General features: G+C 33.6%; 1 protein-coding gene across 2 annotated transcripts in view; it reads left to right on the top strand.

The window, feature by feature from the left end:
• LOC126974075 (fasciclin-2-like) overlaps positions 1 to 18,066 on the top strand; it is a 60,283-nt gene that overhangs the window by 22,399 nt on the left and 19,818 nt on the right. For both annotated transcript variants that reach the window (XM_050821475.1, XM_050821476.1), the window contains exons 2-7: positions 8,153 to 8,312; positions 9,572 to 9,729; positions 9,806 to 9,939; positions 11,824 to 11,964; positions 13,788 to 13,925; positions 17,389 to 17,529. In XM_050821475.1, coding sequence (XP_050677432.1) covers positions 8,153 to 8,312; positions 9,572 to 9,729; positions 9,806 to 9,939; positions 11,824 to 11,964; positions 13,788 to 13,925; positions 17,389 to 17,529 — 872 coding nt within the window. The remainder of the gene's footprint in view (positions 1 to 8,152; positions 8,313 to 9,571; positions 9,730 to 9,805; positions 9,940 to 11,823; positions 11,965 to 13,787; positions 13,926 to 17,388; positions 17,530 to 18,066) is intronic.

Raw genomic sequence — 18,066 nt, 5'->3', positions numbered from 1 at the left:
GATTAAAACGACTGTATTTTTTTTATGGATTAAGGAGGACAAACGGGCGTACAGGTCACCTGGTGTTCAGTGATCACCGCCGCCCACATTCTCTTGCAACACCAGAGGAATCACAGGAGCGTTGCCGGCCTTTAAGGAAGGTGTACGCGCTTTTTTTTAAGGTACACCGCACAAGGAAGCGCATTCCACCACTTTTGAAAACCGCACTGTGGAGGACCGCCACACATCCAGATGATGGGGATGATATCCTATTTTTGGCGTGTCGTGCGAAGGTGGAATTTGGCGGCAGAAATCAGGGGAAACAGCTCTTCCGAACACTCCTCGTGATAAATCCAATGCATACATGATAATTGTAATTTTATTTATACATTAGGTTTTTGCATAATAGTTACATTCTCATTATTTTTTATAAATAAAACCAGTAGTTTGACCTTTACCTTTACAGAATGACGTTCTTAGGAAGACACTTTAGTGTGTAATTTAATTGAATTTAAGATTATATGATACAAGCAGTCTTTTGAAATTATTAATATCAACTTAGATAATTTAAACGTCTAGATAAATTGTGACAGCTGTTAACACATCAAAAAAGCGGCAAACTGTTAAACTCTATATTCAGCAACGCATCATGCATACTAAAACAAAGTGACTGACGTATTGCGAGTTTAAGACGTAGCTGTCATGCACACTAATGCAATAAACCTGGCACAGTAGTCATGCGTTGCCTGACAGCAAGAGGCTTTATCTAGATGTATTAGTTATTTAACAGTATCAATAAAAAGTAATATATCTAGAGACAACCTATGTTAATCTGCAATTTAAATTTTAATAAGCATATATTTTTGAAGTGTTTTTGTGAAATATTTTTAAACTTCTTTAGCCGCGGTTAAAACTTATGTTTTCCCGTCACCGACATGCTCATGACTTGACCACGCGATAAATAAATAATGAAAAAATAAATATAGACATACGAATATAATATATATAATAATAGTTCGACACTTATTGGATGGGTTTGATTGAGTTCGCGTCACCGAAATGCTTATAGCAGTATATCTGTAGGTATACAGCTGACGTATTGTGAAAAATTAGTACTGTGTATATCTTCCAAGTGAAATTTAATGGATTTAGTTTAAAAAAATTACACAATTGTTGAAATAGTGATTTTTTTGGAATAATATATTATATTTTGATATAAAAAACAAAAAATTGTAATTTAACTATTTTTAAACGTTACAAAATTTCAAATTTTAATACTAAAATTTCTACAACTGTCAATATTTTTATATAAACAAAAACGTAAACAAAGCAAAATAAGCTCAATGACAAAATTCTAATTTTCCGAAGCCATTATGCTATTTACGTAACCAGCGGCAGTATATTGGCCTACTTACATTAATTTGAGCACGCTTTATGGCTTCATTCTGAATATAGAACAAAAGGGCCGTGATGAAATACTAAATTCTAATGCATATTTCAAATATTTGCGAGCATAACTTTTTAATGAAACGACTGTATTTTGAATTGAAAAGTTTTGAGACGCACTGACTTCTTTTTGTGGGAATTAAATGAAACTGAGCCGGCACGCTCGACTTGTAACGCTCTTTGGAATAACGTGGGCTTGAGTCAACTTAGGCACATCATAAACCTTGTCTTGATTAAGTTTTTACTTCAAATTTTTTAATTTTTCTTCATAACCGTCTTGGAGTGTCGCGGGCAGTGCAATGTCATCGGGGTTCTTACGCCTCACGCAACACCATAGGTCGTTAGAGTTCCGCGCTGGAATGTCAACTAACTCCCCGTTAGTTATCCTATTACATAGTAATTTCTAAGCCTATAACGAGTTGAAATCTTAAGAACAAGCAATGACTAAATTTTCCACAGAAACACTGCGCAAATTATTAGATTCGTGGCCAGAGAGATTAAAGGCCAAAGGTATAATGTATTCGAATAGAATTCTCTTTATTTATAGCTGAGTATTTATAGTAGTCTTTATATAAATAAACCTATATGTAGGTTTTACTAATATAGCTATTAGCTCAGTGGTTAGTGACCCTGCCTACTGGGCAAGAGGTCCCGGGTTCGAATAAGGTCCGGTAATTAAAAAAAAATTACATGATTTTCTCCAATATGAGTTTGCTTCCGAGTCATGCATGTTTATATGTATATATTATGTATGTTTAAGTAAGTGTATTGTATTAAATATGTCGTTGTCTTGTACCCATAGTACAGGCTAAGCCTACTTTAGTGCAAGAAAAATTCTACACAGGCTAAACCGCAGGCGGCCACTAGTATACAAATACAAAACTTGAATATACAAGAAATAAGATGAAGGTAACTAACTCGTTAACGTAATATCTATTGTTACAGAGTTACGCATTTTACATTTCGTCTAAAAATACTTATAGTGTGTTTTAAAGTTTCCTTTCATCTTGTAAGTGGGACTTACAAATCATTTTTAAGATGATATCTTCGCAAACAATTCATACATCACATCAAGAACACGCTAAAAAACATGTTACAAATCTGTTCTATTTACAAACAGGATGAGAAGTCTGACTGAGAACTTACATCTAAAAGAATAGCCTCTTATTACAGGCCCTATTTTATCGAATACTAGCTGACCCAGCAAACTTTGTATTGCCGATATTAAAATCGCGATACAAAAGTAACTGTTGATCGTAGATGGGTGAAAATTTGAAGTTGTACGTATTTTTTAATGCTGACTCATAATCAAACAAATTTAAAAAAAATGTCAAAAAAAAATAAAAAAATATATTTGGCTTGGACTACATTTAACATTTAGGGAGATGAAAAATAGATGTTGTCCGATTCTCAGACCTACCTAATATGCACTCAAAATTTCATGAGAATCAATCAAGCCGTTTCAAAAGAGTTTAACTACAAACACCGCGACATGAGAATTTTATATTATCGAATATAGTACGGTATTTCACGATTTGTACCTTTACACAGGATGGCGGCTAAGTGGTGCCCTCTTTTTGCCGTGATGCTGAAATGTGCAGTAATTTAAATGAATCGCAACCACTAATGCTTTCATCATGTAAATTCACTTATGATATTTGTCACTTTATATTTTCCTCCTTTTTTTATGGAAAAGGAGGACAAACGAGCGTACGTCACATGCTGAAAAAGCATGTACGCCTTTCATAAAGGTCGGCAACGCTCCTCCGATTCAAATTCAAATATTTTTATTCAAAATAGGATTTAAAATCACTTATTACGTCAAAAACTACCACCCATTCAAAAGAGACTGCCTCAGACCTGCGAAGAATGGGCGCAAGAAACTCAGCGGACTTTTTTTTTAGTGCAAAATATGGATTACAATGTGATATAGTACAATAAACATTTATAATTAAAGAGCCTGAGGGTGTTCGCTTTATTCCCAGTCCGTGGTGTCATTAAGAAAATCGTTTATGCTATAATAACCTTTCCCACACAAACGTTTTTTAACAATTCTTTTAAATTTCGTAACACATTTGTTTTGTACATTTTCTGGGATCATATTGTAGAAGCATATACATCGCCCAACAAAAGACTTACTAACTCGACCCAACCGAGTAGTAGGCATAACAAGCTTATGTTAGTTCCTCGTGTTAACATTATGAATGTCACAGTTTCTAGAAAATTCCTCAATGTGCTTATGAACATACAGAACATTATCAAAAATGTATTGAGAAGCAACAGTCAAAATGTTTATTTCTTTAAATTTTTCTCTTAATGATTCTTTAGGACCTAGGTTATAAATCACGCGAATAGCCCTCTTCTGCAGCACAAAGATGGTATTAATATCGGCCGCACTGCCCCATAACAATATACCATAGGACATAATACTATGAAAGAGAAAGATTCTTGAAATAATTTGGTGGTGGTCGTGAGATGTCGATTTTCATTGAGTAAATAATTCAAATCTAACTGTACTTATTCGGTATTTATTTTACAAGTCACGTATTGAGAGTCTGAATCGTAAATATAAAAAACTTAGTGACAACACAAAATTTTAGTTAGATACTGATGCAGTATAGTATAGAAATCGTAATGCATAATGTACGCATTACACAATAAAAGGCATGAAAGGCATAAAGGGCATTTATTTTCTCAAAATTGATTCCTTTAGAATTCTTTTTGATGTCATTTCTAATATACTAGATACTACTACCGCTTCGGAAACCAATGGCGCTCTGAGTGAGAAGAAGCGGCGCATGAAACTTATTAACTTACCTAACCTTTTCACAGCCTATAGACACTGTAGATTTGAGTAAACCATTTAAATTTCAACTTAACAACTCCACGCGTTCCCGAGATAAAGGGTCTTGACAGAAAGACGGATAGACAACAAAATGATCCTAGAAGGATTCTGTATTTTTAAAGGTGCGGGAACCCTAAAAACGAATATACTGAATGTTTTATGCATTCCAAATTTGAAATATAAACAACTAGCTGACCCGAAAAACGTTGTTCTGTTCATAATAAAAAAAAACTTGTGGGTTGATTATCGTAAATTCCATAAATCTTAGCTGACGTCTACTCGAAGAAAGGAGTATTCCTACCAAATTTCAAGTCTCTACGCCTTATGGTTCCAGATATCGTGATGAGTGACTATATACGTGGAAATCTCTTATATAATATATAGATAGTGTATGTATTTGAACTCGGAATGTGTTTCTCATGAACCCCTCTCCGTATTTCCGTTTCCATTACATTGCCATCGAGATTGTCCTAATGCGATTTTCTTCATTGGAACTAATTTGATTGATTACATTTCGTTTGTCTATCTTGATTAGATACAAAATAAACCATTCTTGTGTTATTCGAGTGAGATTGATATAAGGATTTTCCTGTTCCATTTTTTTAGTTCATAGAACTACTTGAGGCGCGCTTAGCACTTTATTAACTGACTTCAAAAAAGGAGGAGGTTCTCAATGTTTTTTTTATGTTTGTTACCTCAGAACTTTCGAATGGGTGGACTGAATTTGATAATTCTTTTTTATTTAAAAAGGTGATGCTTCCCGTGTCGTCTAATTTCAAATAACAATAATCGTAACTAGAATCACATTAATTAAATAGATTGTATAAAAATACGCAATTATTTTTATACTTTTTAACTGACTTCAAAAAAGGAGGAAATTCTCAATTCGTCGTTTTTTTATGTTTGTTATTTCAAAACTTTCGACTGCGTGAACCGATTTTGATAATTCTTTTTTTATTTGAAAGCTATTGCTTTCCGTGTAATTGTAATTTGGTCACGATCTGACAATAGCATGCATTACAAAACCATAAAAGACTTAAATTTGCTATACGTACGCACATACAAATATGGGCGTCGGTGATCACTTAACACCAGGTGACCCGTACGCTCGTTAACGAAAGTAAGTACTCCTCTTATATATTTTTTTAATATCTAATATATAACATTTTCGTGTCATGGTGTTAAACTTTGAACTCCTCCTAAACGGCTTGACCGATTCTCATGAAATTTTGAGTGCATATTGGGTAGGTCTGAGAACCGGACAACATCTATTTTTCATCCTTCTAAATGTTAAGGGTGGTCCACACCAATTTTTTTTTTGTTTGATTATGAGTCAGCATTAAAAAATACATACAACTTAAAATTTTCACCCATCTACGATCAACAGTTACTTTTGTATCGCGATTTTAATATCGGCAATACAACGTTTGATGGGTCAGCTAGTAATAATATAAAGTAAAATGACAGTTTGCGTAGCGAAACTGTTTAGGAAACTGATAATACAAGAAATTAGAATGACACATGTATGACGTAAAAAAAATATTTACAATATTATGTTTCCTCGCTGAATTCACAGAGATCTTCCCATAAAATAGTGCGGCATCTACGGCCGTTTTCAATAACCTATCTATCCTTAGTTTAATTTACGGATACATTGCTATCACCGCTTAATAACAAGATCTTATCTATCGATAGTTATGTCCAATATAGTTATAGTCCAATGCTATCTGTCAATAGGTTATTAAAATGTAAGTAAGCGTAAAAGGATAATTTGTCTACATCTAGTAAGTAAAACTAAGGATAGATAGGTTGTTGAAAACGGCAGTAGAAGTAGACAAATCTATCCTTTTACGCTTACTTACATTTCGATAACCTATCGACATAAAGCATTGGACTATAACTATATTGGACATAACTATCGATAGATAAGATCTTGTCATTAAACGGTGACAGCAATGTATCCGTAACTAGAGACACGTTATTGAAAACGGCCTCTAGTCAATATCTAAGCCCATACAATATATTAAGATATTGAACAAAACATCAAGAAAATTAACTCGAAATACGATCACTAACTTGTTAATGAAGTCATCAATCTTGAAAAGTGAGTCGTCTGATAAATTAGTTTAAACAAAACTTCGTCGAGTTACCAAGGATTCATTTCATTGCTATTCTGACAACTTTCAGCCAAGTCAAACAACATTTGCCGTGGATAAATTACATCTCATATTTCAATACTTGAATTTGAGAAATATTACTTACAATTACTTTTGCTTTTCGATAAGGTATAGATTTTATTTGTGAAATAAATAAATTATGTCAAAACCTTAGATTAAGGATTGTTCTCCGCTGCGCTCCAGCTAGATACCGCACTACCTAACAAAAGAACAATAGCTTTATTATTACGGCAACTATTAGATGCTTGTGTGCGTGGCATCTTGATTCTCAATGGCATCTTTCAAATTTTGTAACATACGCTCCGTGTTATTTTACATTGAAATTAATAAAATACTTACCAGAACCAAAATGTAGGCGTTTCTCCCCATTAACAAATTAGGGAGGGGGGAGGATAGACTTTTATTTTGGTTTTTCTTGTAAACTGTGTATTACGTTGTCATAAGAATGCAAGCACTATAATCGTGGACCAAAGTTCTATTATATACAATTCATTAAAATTGGTTAGGTAAAGTTATGTTAGAACAGTTAAAACAACGACGAAGAAGCCAAAAAAAATAACGAATGACGCAAACGTCAGAAAACTTTAGGAACCAACTTCAACCTGTTACTTTTGTTCTATAGTGATGCGCGCGCATCTTAAAATGTCAATCTCATCATTTTTTCATAAAGCGCTTAAAGAAAATGGTAGACATACCTTACATAAGTTTTGACTCGTCTTTTAATATAAGCAATGTCTAAAGTGTGTTGAACGCTAAATAACAGAGAGTCACACAACACAGTGTTCAACACATGTTTAACATTTTTGTAATAACACAGCATTTGTTTCGATTTTGTCGTTATCATTTTACTGCAGATAAAAAATTTATTACTTTTAAAAATTTACTTTATTTTTATACAAATCAAATACCTAGTTATTTTCAAATAATTAATTAACCATAGGCTCGACTATCTACAAAAAGGTTCTGATTCAATTTGTTCACAGTTCGATTACTATCGATTTTGGCTTACCTGTTGTTGAAAAAGGTTTTACTGTCAATACCCAATAATCTTTATTTGAGTCGGCTTTATTACTGCTGTTTCAGAATTATCATATAAGGGAAAATTGTGAAAAACTCATCAACGATAAAAATTAATTTTAACTGAATTCTTACATTGGATATTTTGTATTTTTTTTTATTTAGCACGACGTTTCGTTGCCTTTTCGGTTCAACGTTTCCAACTCAAAATTACAAATATTAAAAATAACGAAGTCACTGTCTGGCATCTATGCCCAGGCGCTAAACTTCTTATAAAGCCTCTTAAATTTAGAACTAGAAGGACAAACATTGTTTTTTTTTATGAAAATATTGGACGAGACGAGCAAGACGTTAAGCTGATCGTAATTGACACGCCTTGCCCATTCCAATGCAGTGCCGCTCAGGATTCTTGAAATACCTCAAAAATTCTAAGCGGCACTACAATTGCGCTCATCACCTTGAGGAAAAAGACGTTAAGTCTCGTTTACCCAGTAATTTCACTAGCTACGGTGCCCTTCAAACCGAAATGTTTACACATTACTGCTTCACGGCAGAAATAGGCGCCGTTGTGGTACCCATAACCTAGCCGGCATCGTGTGCAAAGGATACTAGTAACATGGTGGTTTACAGTAATCATTAAATCCAAATTTTTATTTAATAAAATTTAATGTCAATAATCCCATTTCAGTTCCAGAATGCCACGCCTGTTTTGCATCTGATCTAGAAGCTGTACACAAAATAAGAACAGGCAGTACATTCTACTTAGAATGTCGGTGTGATGATCCAACGAGTTCAAGAATAAGTTTGAAATGGCTCGATACACACGACAAGGAAATACAGCCTTCGGGGTAATATTACCATATTGTGAATAAGAACAAAGTTCCGCACAAGGTTATAGCCTTAAATAGATTTTCTTCCCCCTCAAAGCGCTGTATTATGGCCCTAAAGTATTTAAATTAATTCTGAAGATACCTTTTATCTTTAATTGTATACAAGTCCAACAGAATGTCTCGTAGAAATTTCTTTTGATTATTTAGTGCGTTGAGATAATAATATGACAGATATGGCAGAATGTTATAAGACTTTCTATCAGTAACTAGTCAAGTCATTTGTTCTAAGTTTCTACCTCGTATAGATAAGTAGAGACATAACCAAATGTCTTAAGTGATATTAGTAAAAACACAAAAAAAATTGATCAAATACTATAAGATTTTTTAGGAAAATTACAATTCTAGAACCACATTGTTGCAGTTAAGAGTTTCAAAGTTAATTTTTGAAAAACACATTAACTTCGCTTTAGCAACGTAGGATAGTAATAACGTAATAGGCAAAAATAATGTATAAGGAAAATAATTAGCAAATCTAAGTATCATTTTTAAATATTAGTGTTACTCATGTGTCCGTCAATCCATTTGAAGTACAATGAATTTAGTACGTACGTAGTTCGTCTGGCAAATCCACAAGAATAATAGAAAAAGTGTGTAATATTTATACACACGTAAAAAGTGAAACTGACAATAAATAAGTATCTGTAGTAAATATATAAATCCATTGAAATTATCAAGAATTAATTCTGCCAGTGGCAGTGGGCAGGGCATATAGTTCGACGGACAGATTATAGTTGACAGATCATAAGTTGGGGCAGTAAAGTTCTCGAATGACGATCACGTACCGGAAGACCCCCACGACACAAGTTGGTAGGCCCCCCACTAGAAGGACGAACGATCTGGTCAAGATCGCCGGAATACGTTGGATGAGTGCAGCGCAGGACCTATCGTCGTGGAAATCCTTGGGGTGGCCTTTGTCCAGCAGTGGACGTCTTCCGGTTGATTCTGAATTCTGTTATACATCAAAATAGAAGTTTCACTTCAAATATTCAATTAGAATAATTTAAATGTATTTAATTAACTTTAAATGAAAGGGTTGTCAGTCACTACTGTGGCACTTAAAACAAAAACAAGATGGCGCGTAACCGAAAATCATGACGATTTCCTATAAAATTTCTCTCATACGTCGATAAAGAAGTTTCACTTCAAAATTAATTTTAAAGTCACACTTATACGTTTTATTAATAAATACATTATTCTTAATTATTTATTTTCATAAGACCAGGTACAAAATCGAACGTGTACACGGAGTGGTGGGACGAAATCACGTACAGCCTCTACATAACGAACATAAGTAAATCAATATCAGGAGCTTACAAATGCGTGACCGAATACAATGGCCGAGAATATTCTAGATCATACACACTGGAAGCATATGGTACAGCGTATACATTAGTTATATTGTCAATTAACAGGAAAATGATATGATACTATAATAATGATGTATGTTATAGATCTACCGTACTTCGTTAACACTGATGCAACACAATATGTAGTTAGTGGAAGCGATGCGCTAATTAATTGCAAAGCGCGGGGTGAGACTGATCCGTTGATCAGCTGGCATAAAGATCACGATGAACCTATTGAGGTATGTTTCATTGCTTTGTTTTTATAAGATATAAACTTTGCAATGTTTATTAGTAGAAGTAGTAGTAGAATTTTGTTCAGGCGTACCATCGGACACGGTACGTAGCGAGTACGACGCCGGACCAATAGGTGCGAGGCCCACGGACCTTGCGATGATAGGGCCGCACCAAATCCGACCATGTCTTTATGCTCTTAGTGTCTCTTGGACAGATCCTGCAACAAAATTTAAATAATAATAAATAATTTTCTATGTCTGCTCAAATCCGATGATATTACAATTTTATAAAGACTATAACCAGGACTGTCACCTCGGTAAAGCTGCACATAATGGAACTCTTCATCAGTCAGTAGTACAAATGTGAAATTTTGTGTACTTTTTCATTATGAAAGCCACTTTTGGTTATCACCAAGAAATGTTGGTTTCTGAGCTCAAAGTTCGCTCCTAGCGAGAGAATTTATAGGCTTAAAGTGCAGACTTTTTATAAAATTTATTAATAAGGGAATTAAATAAGAGTAAATATGGTTACTGTAAACAAAATAAAAAAAAACATATTTAATATTATCTTTTATTCAAAATTACACAAACACTTTTTATAATATTATGCCCGCTCTCAGGTTATTTTGTATGTAAAATGTAAAACAATATTACTGAGAGTATACTACGCCGAATTCCACCTTCGCACGACACGCCACAAGTTAGGATTTCATCCCCATCATCTGGATGTGTGGCGGTCCTCCACAGTGCGGTTTTCAAGGAGCTTTCTTCCTCGTACCACGAAGCTGTGGAATGAGCTTCCGTGTGCGGTGTTTCCGGGACGATACGACATGGGTACCTTCAAGAAAAGCGCGTACACCTTCCTTAAAGGCCGGCAACGCTCTTGTGATTCCTCTGGTGTTGCAGGAGAGTGTGGGCGGCGGTGATCACTTAACACCAGGTGACCCGTACGCTCGTTTGTCCTCCTATTCCATAAAAAAAAAAAAAAAAATCTTATGCCTTACTACGCATGAACTAGTATTTCACCTTCTTCCCTCGCGAGATTCTAGGCAAGGGAATGACCCCATCCACGACATCACCGTTGCTGAAAAACTTATAAAATAAATCACTATGAGCCGAGTTCACCAACAGACGTTTAAATAATGAACGACTGTTTAAGATTCAAAACGACCGTTTATTAATATTTTTGTGTTCATTATGCATTGCTATTGTTGACCGAAGATCATGCACTAACCATTGATTAGGTACTTTAACTGACTGATTAACTTTAACGAAGTAGCACACTTAGTTTAACCAATTTTTTGAGTGGTAAATTATGTGACATATGCCTGTTTCAAATTAAATATGCAAGACGCTTTGAATTATATTTTTGGAGAAGACGATGTATTAGATGATTTTGAAAATATTGAAAAAATAATGCACACTCTTTATTCCAAATCCGGAGAAATAACTTCGAGGAATATGATGAAAAATCATTTGAATGGTAGTTTAATTGTTTCTTTGGCAACAATAACAATGTCCATTATATTGACAGAACAAAAGTTGCTAAATTAAAAAGCCGTTAACGCTATAGACATAAATATGATGAAACGAGCATTACATTTTACAGCATTACTATGTTACCCTTCCATTTTTGGATGTCATTTGGTTAAAACGATTTTATATCTGAATATAGTGCCATCTTTACACAGTAATGTAACACCAAACGGTCATTTGTAACTCATTCATTCAAAAACGTTGGTTAGTAAACCGTTGGATAAAAATACATGATGAACACGAAAAAAATGCGGCTTATTTAAGCAACAGTTAGCTGTAAACAGATCGGTTACGTAATCAATGATTATATTGTAGTTGGTGAACCCGAGCCTAAATACGTTAAATTGCTTTCAGATAATAGATGCTAATAGGTATGAAATTTCATCTCAAGGGTTGTTAATAAGAAATATTACTGACGATGATAATGGTATTTATAAATGTACTGCGTCTGATGTGGAAACCGGTGAAGAAATCGACAAAAATATTGTGGTCAAGGTCAGTATGGGAGTATTTAAAAAAAAAATTAAAAATGTAGTTATAGATATGGCGTTTATATTTTAATGTTGAGTAGTTCAAACATGTTAAAAATGTATGTAGTCATAGTATTGTAATAGTTATTTATGAAACTGTTGTGTAATAAGGGGTATTAAAACACAAATGTGGATTTATGTGATAATAGTATCACATGAGTGTTTTAAGACCTAATTATCAACAATTGCATACAAGACTTTATCTACACCCAGAATATGAATCCTCTAAAAGATTCTGGAACAGTTAGCTTACTGCTAACATTAAAACACCAGTCCTAGTAGTAGCCTAATATCATTCATTACTGATTATATACAAATAAAATAAGTATTAATGAAACAATTACTTATTTTAGTAGAAATTTACATTTTGTATAGTGCAATAATTAAAATTCACTCGTATATAATGTTCTTTTGCAGCGTTTAAAATGAATCGCTTATTTTTTGTAATCAAAACAATAAAAATATCGAAGAAAAATGGCGGGGATTCGAATAACCTACTTTTTTTTTACGGCGCGCGACGTTCTGGGAGTGTGGAGCGCGCGTAAACGAAAATGTTCTTTTTTTGAAATTCATACAAATACCACGCATCGAGCAATAAGAATCTGGCTGTATGTTGAAACTCTTTGCGCATGAAGGGATAAAAAAAACAGAGGAGTGTTGTTATGAAATTCAGTACAACATTACAACACTCTTTTGGGTGATGTAATGGTTATTAGAACATTGGGTGTTTTAATGTTGGCAATATGCTAACTGTTTCAGAATCTTTAATAGAGGATTTAAAGCATGGGTGTAGATAAATATAGTTATAATATTTGTTTTGTTAAAAATAAATGAAAAAATATTTAACTTGCATACGCTATATTATATACCTATATGGTAACAGATGAAACAACTACATTATTCCAATATACCTACTTAAAGGACTCCCATAGAGCTTCAAAAATAATACACATATATTAATTTATACAAAAATTTATAATGGTTAACGTTAATTTAATAATTTATTTTTTAATTTGCTTTTTATTAATATAATTTTATCGATACTTTATGTAATAACCCTCATTGAAAATTGATTTTTTCTTTTTTAATATTTTCGTAATAAAACATTAAGCGACTCACACACACAGATAAGCTTCATTAAGTTTAAGTGTTTGTAATTATATTTTAATCTCATAACTATCATGTTGTTTAAATAAATAAAAAAGCACTGCAATCTACTTTTTCAGGCATTTTAAAGCTTAGATTATGCTAATAAATAATGTAATCTTTAATAACAGAGTTAATTAAAATTTATATGCCTCTTGCTTTGTTTATGATAGAGTCATCTTTTATCCCACTAATTTTGTTGTCATTGCAACATTTCACGTGTAACTATAAAATTATTATTTACGTAAATATAATTAAGCTAACAAAGGAATAATAACTCACAGAACAGAAAAAACTATAACTTGTAGGTCATACTTATTAAATTTCTAACCAAGATTTATGAAACAATGTGGGACTCGAACCTGCGACCTCTCGGGTTCTGTCCGAGCGCTCAGTAGATGGAGCCACAATCTGAAAGTTAAACAAGATATGCCAAAAATTACGATCCATGCGTTACTCGAACGGTTGTTCAACTCTGAGGTTGTGGCTCCATCTACTTGGTAAAAGCCATAGGGCAGAACCCGAGAGGTCGCAGCTACGAGTCCCGCATCGTACGTAAATTTTGGTTACAAATTCAATTTATATAATTATCCCAGAAGTGAGAGATATCACTTTAAAATAACAAATTGCTTAAATTTGCAGGTCATTACAAAACCAGTGATAAATGAATTGGTTGCGATACCAGATAATGTAGCATATAAAGGAGCATCAGTAGCATTAGACTGTTCAGCAAATGGGATACCTTCACCTACATTTAAATGGAGAAAAGTCTTAAAAGATGTAAGTCTAACACATTATATTCATCAAATGTATTAAAAAAGGCAAAGAGCAGTTACGCAAATATTTAAATGGTTAAGGATTAACACTCCATTCGATAATGGTTTAAGAAACTTTATTTCTCAAAAGAATTAACAATTCACTTACTGAGAAAACTTAAATTATCTTAAAAGTTAAAAGTAAGTAATTTACGTACAAAGCAAACGAGTATGATAAGTAACAAAATAAAGATTCACTAATATCTAATAGTACAACAAAATATAACACCATACTAATGATATGAGAATCAGTGAGTAGTTACAATTATTACAATTAGTCACAAACCACTAGAACAAAAAATGGAATATGGCAGCACGAACAAAGTGAACAGAACCGGATAAAAATTTCAATTTCGCTAATGCAACCTACCTACCAGTAGGAGGCTCCTTTGCACAGGATGCCGGTTGGATTATTCGTACCACAACGGTGCCTATTTCTGCTGTGAAGCAGTAGCGTGTAAGCATTACTGGGTTTTGGTTTGAAAGTCGCAGTGAAATAACTAGGCAAATGAGACTTAACATCTTATGTCTCAAGGTGACGAGCACAATTGTAGTGCCCTTCAGAATTATTGGGTTTTTCAAGAATCCCGAGCGGCACTGCATTGTAATGGGCAGGGTGTATCAATTACCATCAGCTAAACGTCCTGCTCGTCTCGTCTAACCCGTATCTATAGGAACTTATATACAAAAGAACAGTTGTTTTAAAATTACGTACTCACTCTGATCCACACAACTTTCGTTTACTGCTTTGGTATGTATATCTGCCAGCTGTGGATAACGTTTACGCAAAGAGCGGGGGATGAGGCGCGTGCAGGGAGTTTTATTGGACACAATGCGCTGCGTAGAAATATTACTGAGCTCTTTTTAACAGTATTAGAGACTTAAAATGATAATTGATGTATCTATTACCAATGGGAGGCTCCTTTGCACAAGAAGCCGGCTAGATTATGGGTACCACAACGGTGCCTTTTTCTGCCGTGAAGCAGTAATATCTGAAAGGCGCCGTAGCAAGTGAAATTACTGGGCAAATGAGACTTAATATCTTATGTCTCAAGGTGACGAGCGCAATAATTGTAGTGTCGCTCAGAATTTTGGGTTTTCAAGAATCCTAAGCGGTACTGCATTGTAATGGGTAGGGCGTATCAACTAATGGTAATCAGCTGAAAGTCCTGCTCATCTTGTCCCTTATTTTCATAAAAAAAATAACTTTCCTGATAAGCTAATTCGGGTGCGCCGAATTGGATTACGAAAGCTGACTTTTGAGAGGCGTTATGTGTCCCCATTTATCTGTGAAAATGAGTTCACACTCGATGCTCAATCCGTGTCTAATTAGAAGCATAAACTGCTGTTTGGTGCTCAAGTTACTTTTCTGTCAACATTCTGTTTGACAATTACAGTGAGTTGCCAATTGTATTCACACATATCACTCTCATGTTTCGTTTGAGTTAAACTTAGTACTCTGATTGGAACTTTGGTTGAATTTATAACATGTTTTCATTAAGTTATTTGCAATACTTCTCCATTAGAATTTTTCTCTACAATAACGTTATTTTATATGTAAAGGGTAACTTTATGTCTCTTTTTACGAATATATCGGAGATATGTATTATGTTGAATGGTTTTGTTTATATGGAGATGTTTAGAATGATAATTTATTTAAATTGATGGAATTAAATTAATATTTATGTAATTATTAACATTTTTACTACTAATTTTTTCCCACAATGTCTAACTAATATCCCTAAAGTAGAGAAGAGAAGAGGACCATCGCTAAATAATCTTAAAACAAAATTCATCCATATAAAACTGAAGAGTTTTTTTTATGTTTGAAAGCACAAAATTCTGACCAATTTGAATAATAATTTTTGTAAATAATAGTCAAATTTATAAGGGACTAGCTTCTACCCACGACTTGGGTGCAAAAGTTACTTTGGGCAGCATTTTTAAACTATACAAATATTATAAAGCTGCAGTGTTTGTTTGTTTGTTTGAACGCGCTAATCTCTGGTACTACTGGTCCGATTTGAATGATTCTTTCAGTGTTGGGTAGTCCATTTATCGAGGAAGGCTATAGGCTATGTTTGGCTATTTTTTTTTTCAAAATTAGGGATCCGTAATAAAATTGCTATTTTGTAACATAAGGTGTAAAATCGAAAACATATTTTTGCGTGCGCTGCAGAAACTATTGACAATAGAACAAAATGATGTACAGGCTATAATATAGGCAATATTTTATTACTTATAAAACTATCGCGTGAATTATACTTTATATGGCAAAACAACGTTTGCCGGGTCAGCTAGTTTATTATATACAGAACAACGTCTGTCGGGTCAGCTAGTAATTAATATTTTTTAAACCAACTGTAGAACTTTCAACCCCCGTTTTTCACCCCACAAAGGTCTTAATTCTTAAAACGAAAGAACAAATATTTATTTATTTCCTATCATATGTCTAAATACAAATTTTCATGGTGCTATCTTCGATAATTACGAACTTTCATACAAACTTCCACCCCCTTTTTCAACCACGCCAAGCCTTTTATTCGCGATAAAAGATAGCCTATGTCCTTTCTCAAGCTCATGTCTACCTCTGTATTAAATTTCATCAAAAACGGTTCAGTAATATAGGCGTGAAAGCGTAACAAACAAAGTTACATTCACATTTATAATAGTAGGGATACGCTTTACGCTATCTAGCATTAGGCTACAAAAGCGCTTCTTAAATTCTTTTACTGATAATAAGATCAATATTATCATTATCTGCCTCCTTCTCTTTTGTTATTTTTTTATATTATAAGTGCTAATTGATGAGTTATATTTTCATACATATCCGGATAAGCAATCACTAACAAACATACTAATAACTTCTCCGAAACAAGCTACATCTAATGGTATTATTTCGATCGGTTCAGTAGCTATTGCAGTATCACTGACGGAAAAAAACGTCACTCCATTTATTAGTACAGATTGATTGTTGAATATACGTATATATATATATAAGAATACCAGTAAGAATTCCACGTAAGCCTATTACTCCACTTTGTCCTCGACTTCGTCGAACCTAGGTACCAATTCCCCAGTCCCTCGATTATGTACAATTGTAAATTCTTATAGAGTAGCTGATATTGACATATTTCCTGATTTCTTAACCAAATTCCGCAAGACCATTTGTAGCATCTTTGATAATGTTATAATTGGAAAATTAGTGTAACTGTGTATAACTCATTTATTAATTTAAAAAAAAATGTTTAAATCGTAACTTATTCTATATACCTAAAATTAATTACTTCTGTGCATGCTGTGTTTATTTGTAAGTAATCGCTACATTTAGTTCCTAGTTTTTAGTTCTACTTTTTATATTTGTGTGTATTATTGTAAGTGATTGTAAATAAACCTAATAAATAAATAAAATATTGTTTTAATTCCAGGAAAATATAAAAACCAACATAACATGGGTAGAGGTTGTAAACAGAATTGTTTTTGATAGCATCGCGGCGGAAGACAGAGGTATATATGAATGTACGGCTTCCAACACCGCAGGAAATGTAACCGAACAAATAGAGCTCAAGGTAACAGTCATAATAATATAACACACTATTGTAGCTAAATAGAACTCATTAAAATTCCACGGATACAGAAACCAACTGTAGTAATTGAAGTACTAATCGTTGTTTTTGTTTATTTAATGCTAGACCATGGATGAACAACATCACAGAAGAGATGTTTGCATTACGATTCAAGAGATGTCTGATAAATCCTGCTTTAAATACGATTGATACAAAAGCAAATACCAGTAGGAGGCTCCTTTGCACAGGAAGCCGGCTAGATTATGGGTACCCCAACGATGCCTATTTCTGCTGTGAAGCAGTAATGTGTAAACATTACTGTGTTTCGGTCTGAAGGGCACCGTACCTCACTAGCTTTTCACTAATGACTGGGCAAATGAGACTACCTATTGAAAAAAATGATGTACATATATTCGGCAATAATGTAGTCTAAATCCATCGGAAATGTGAAATCAAAGCTAATGAGCATGAAACAAAAACGTATTTCTGTATAAGTATATATTTTATTATACTAAGTAGTAATAAAAAATGATAAGGATT

This window comes from Leptidea sinapis, chromosome 31 (genome assembly GCF_905404315.1).
Source record: "Leptidea sinapis chromosome 31, ilLepSina1.1, whole genome shotgun sequence".
Classification (NCBI taxonomy): Eukaryota; Metazoa; Arthropoda; class Insecta; order Lepidoptera; family Pieridae; genus Leptidea; species Leptidea sinapis.
Note: the sequence above shows the minus strand (reverse complement) of the source record. Positions and strands in the feature narration are given on the sequence as shown.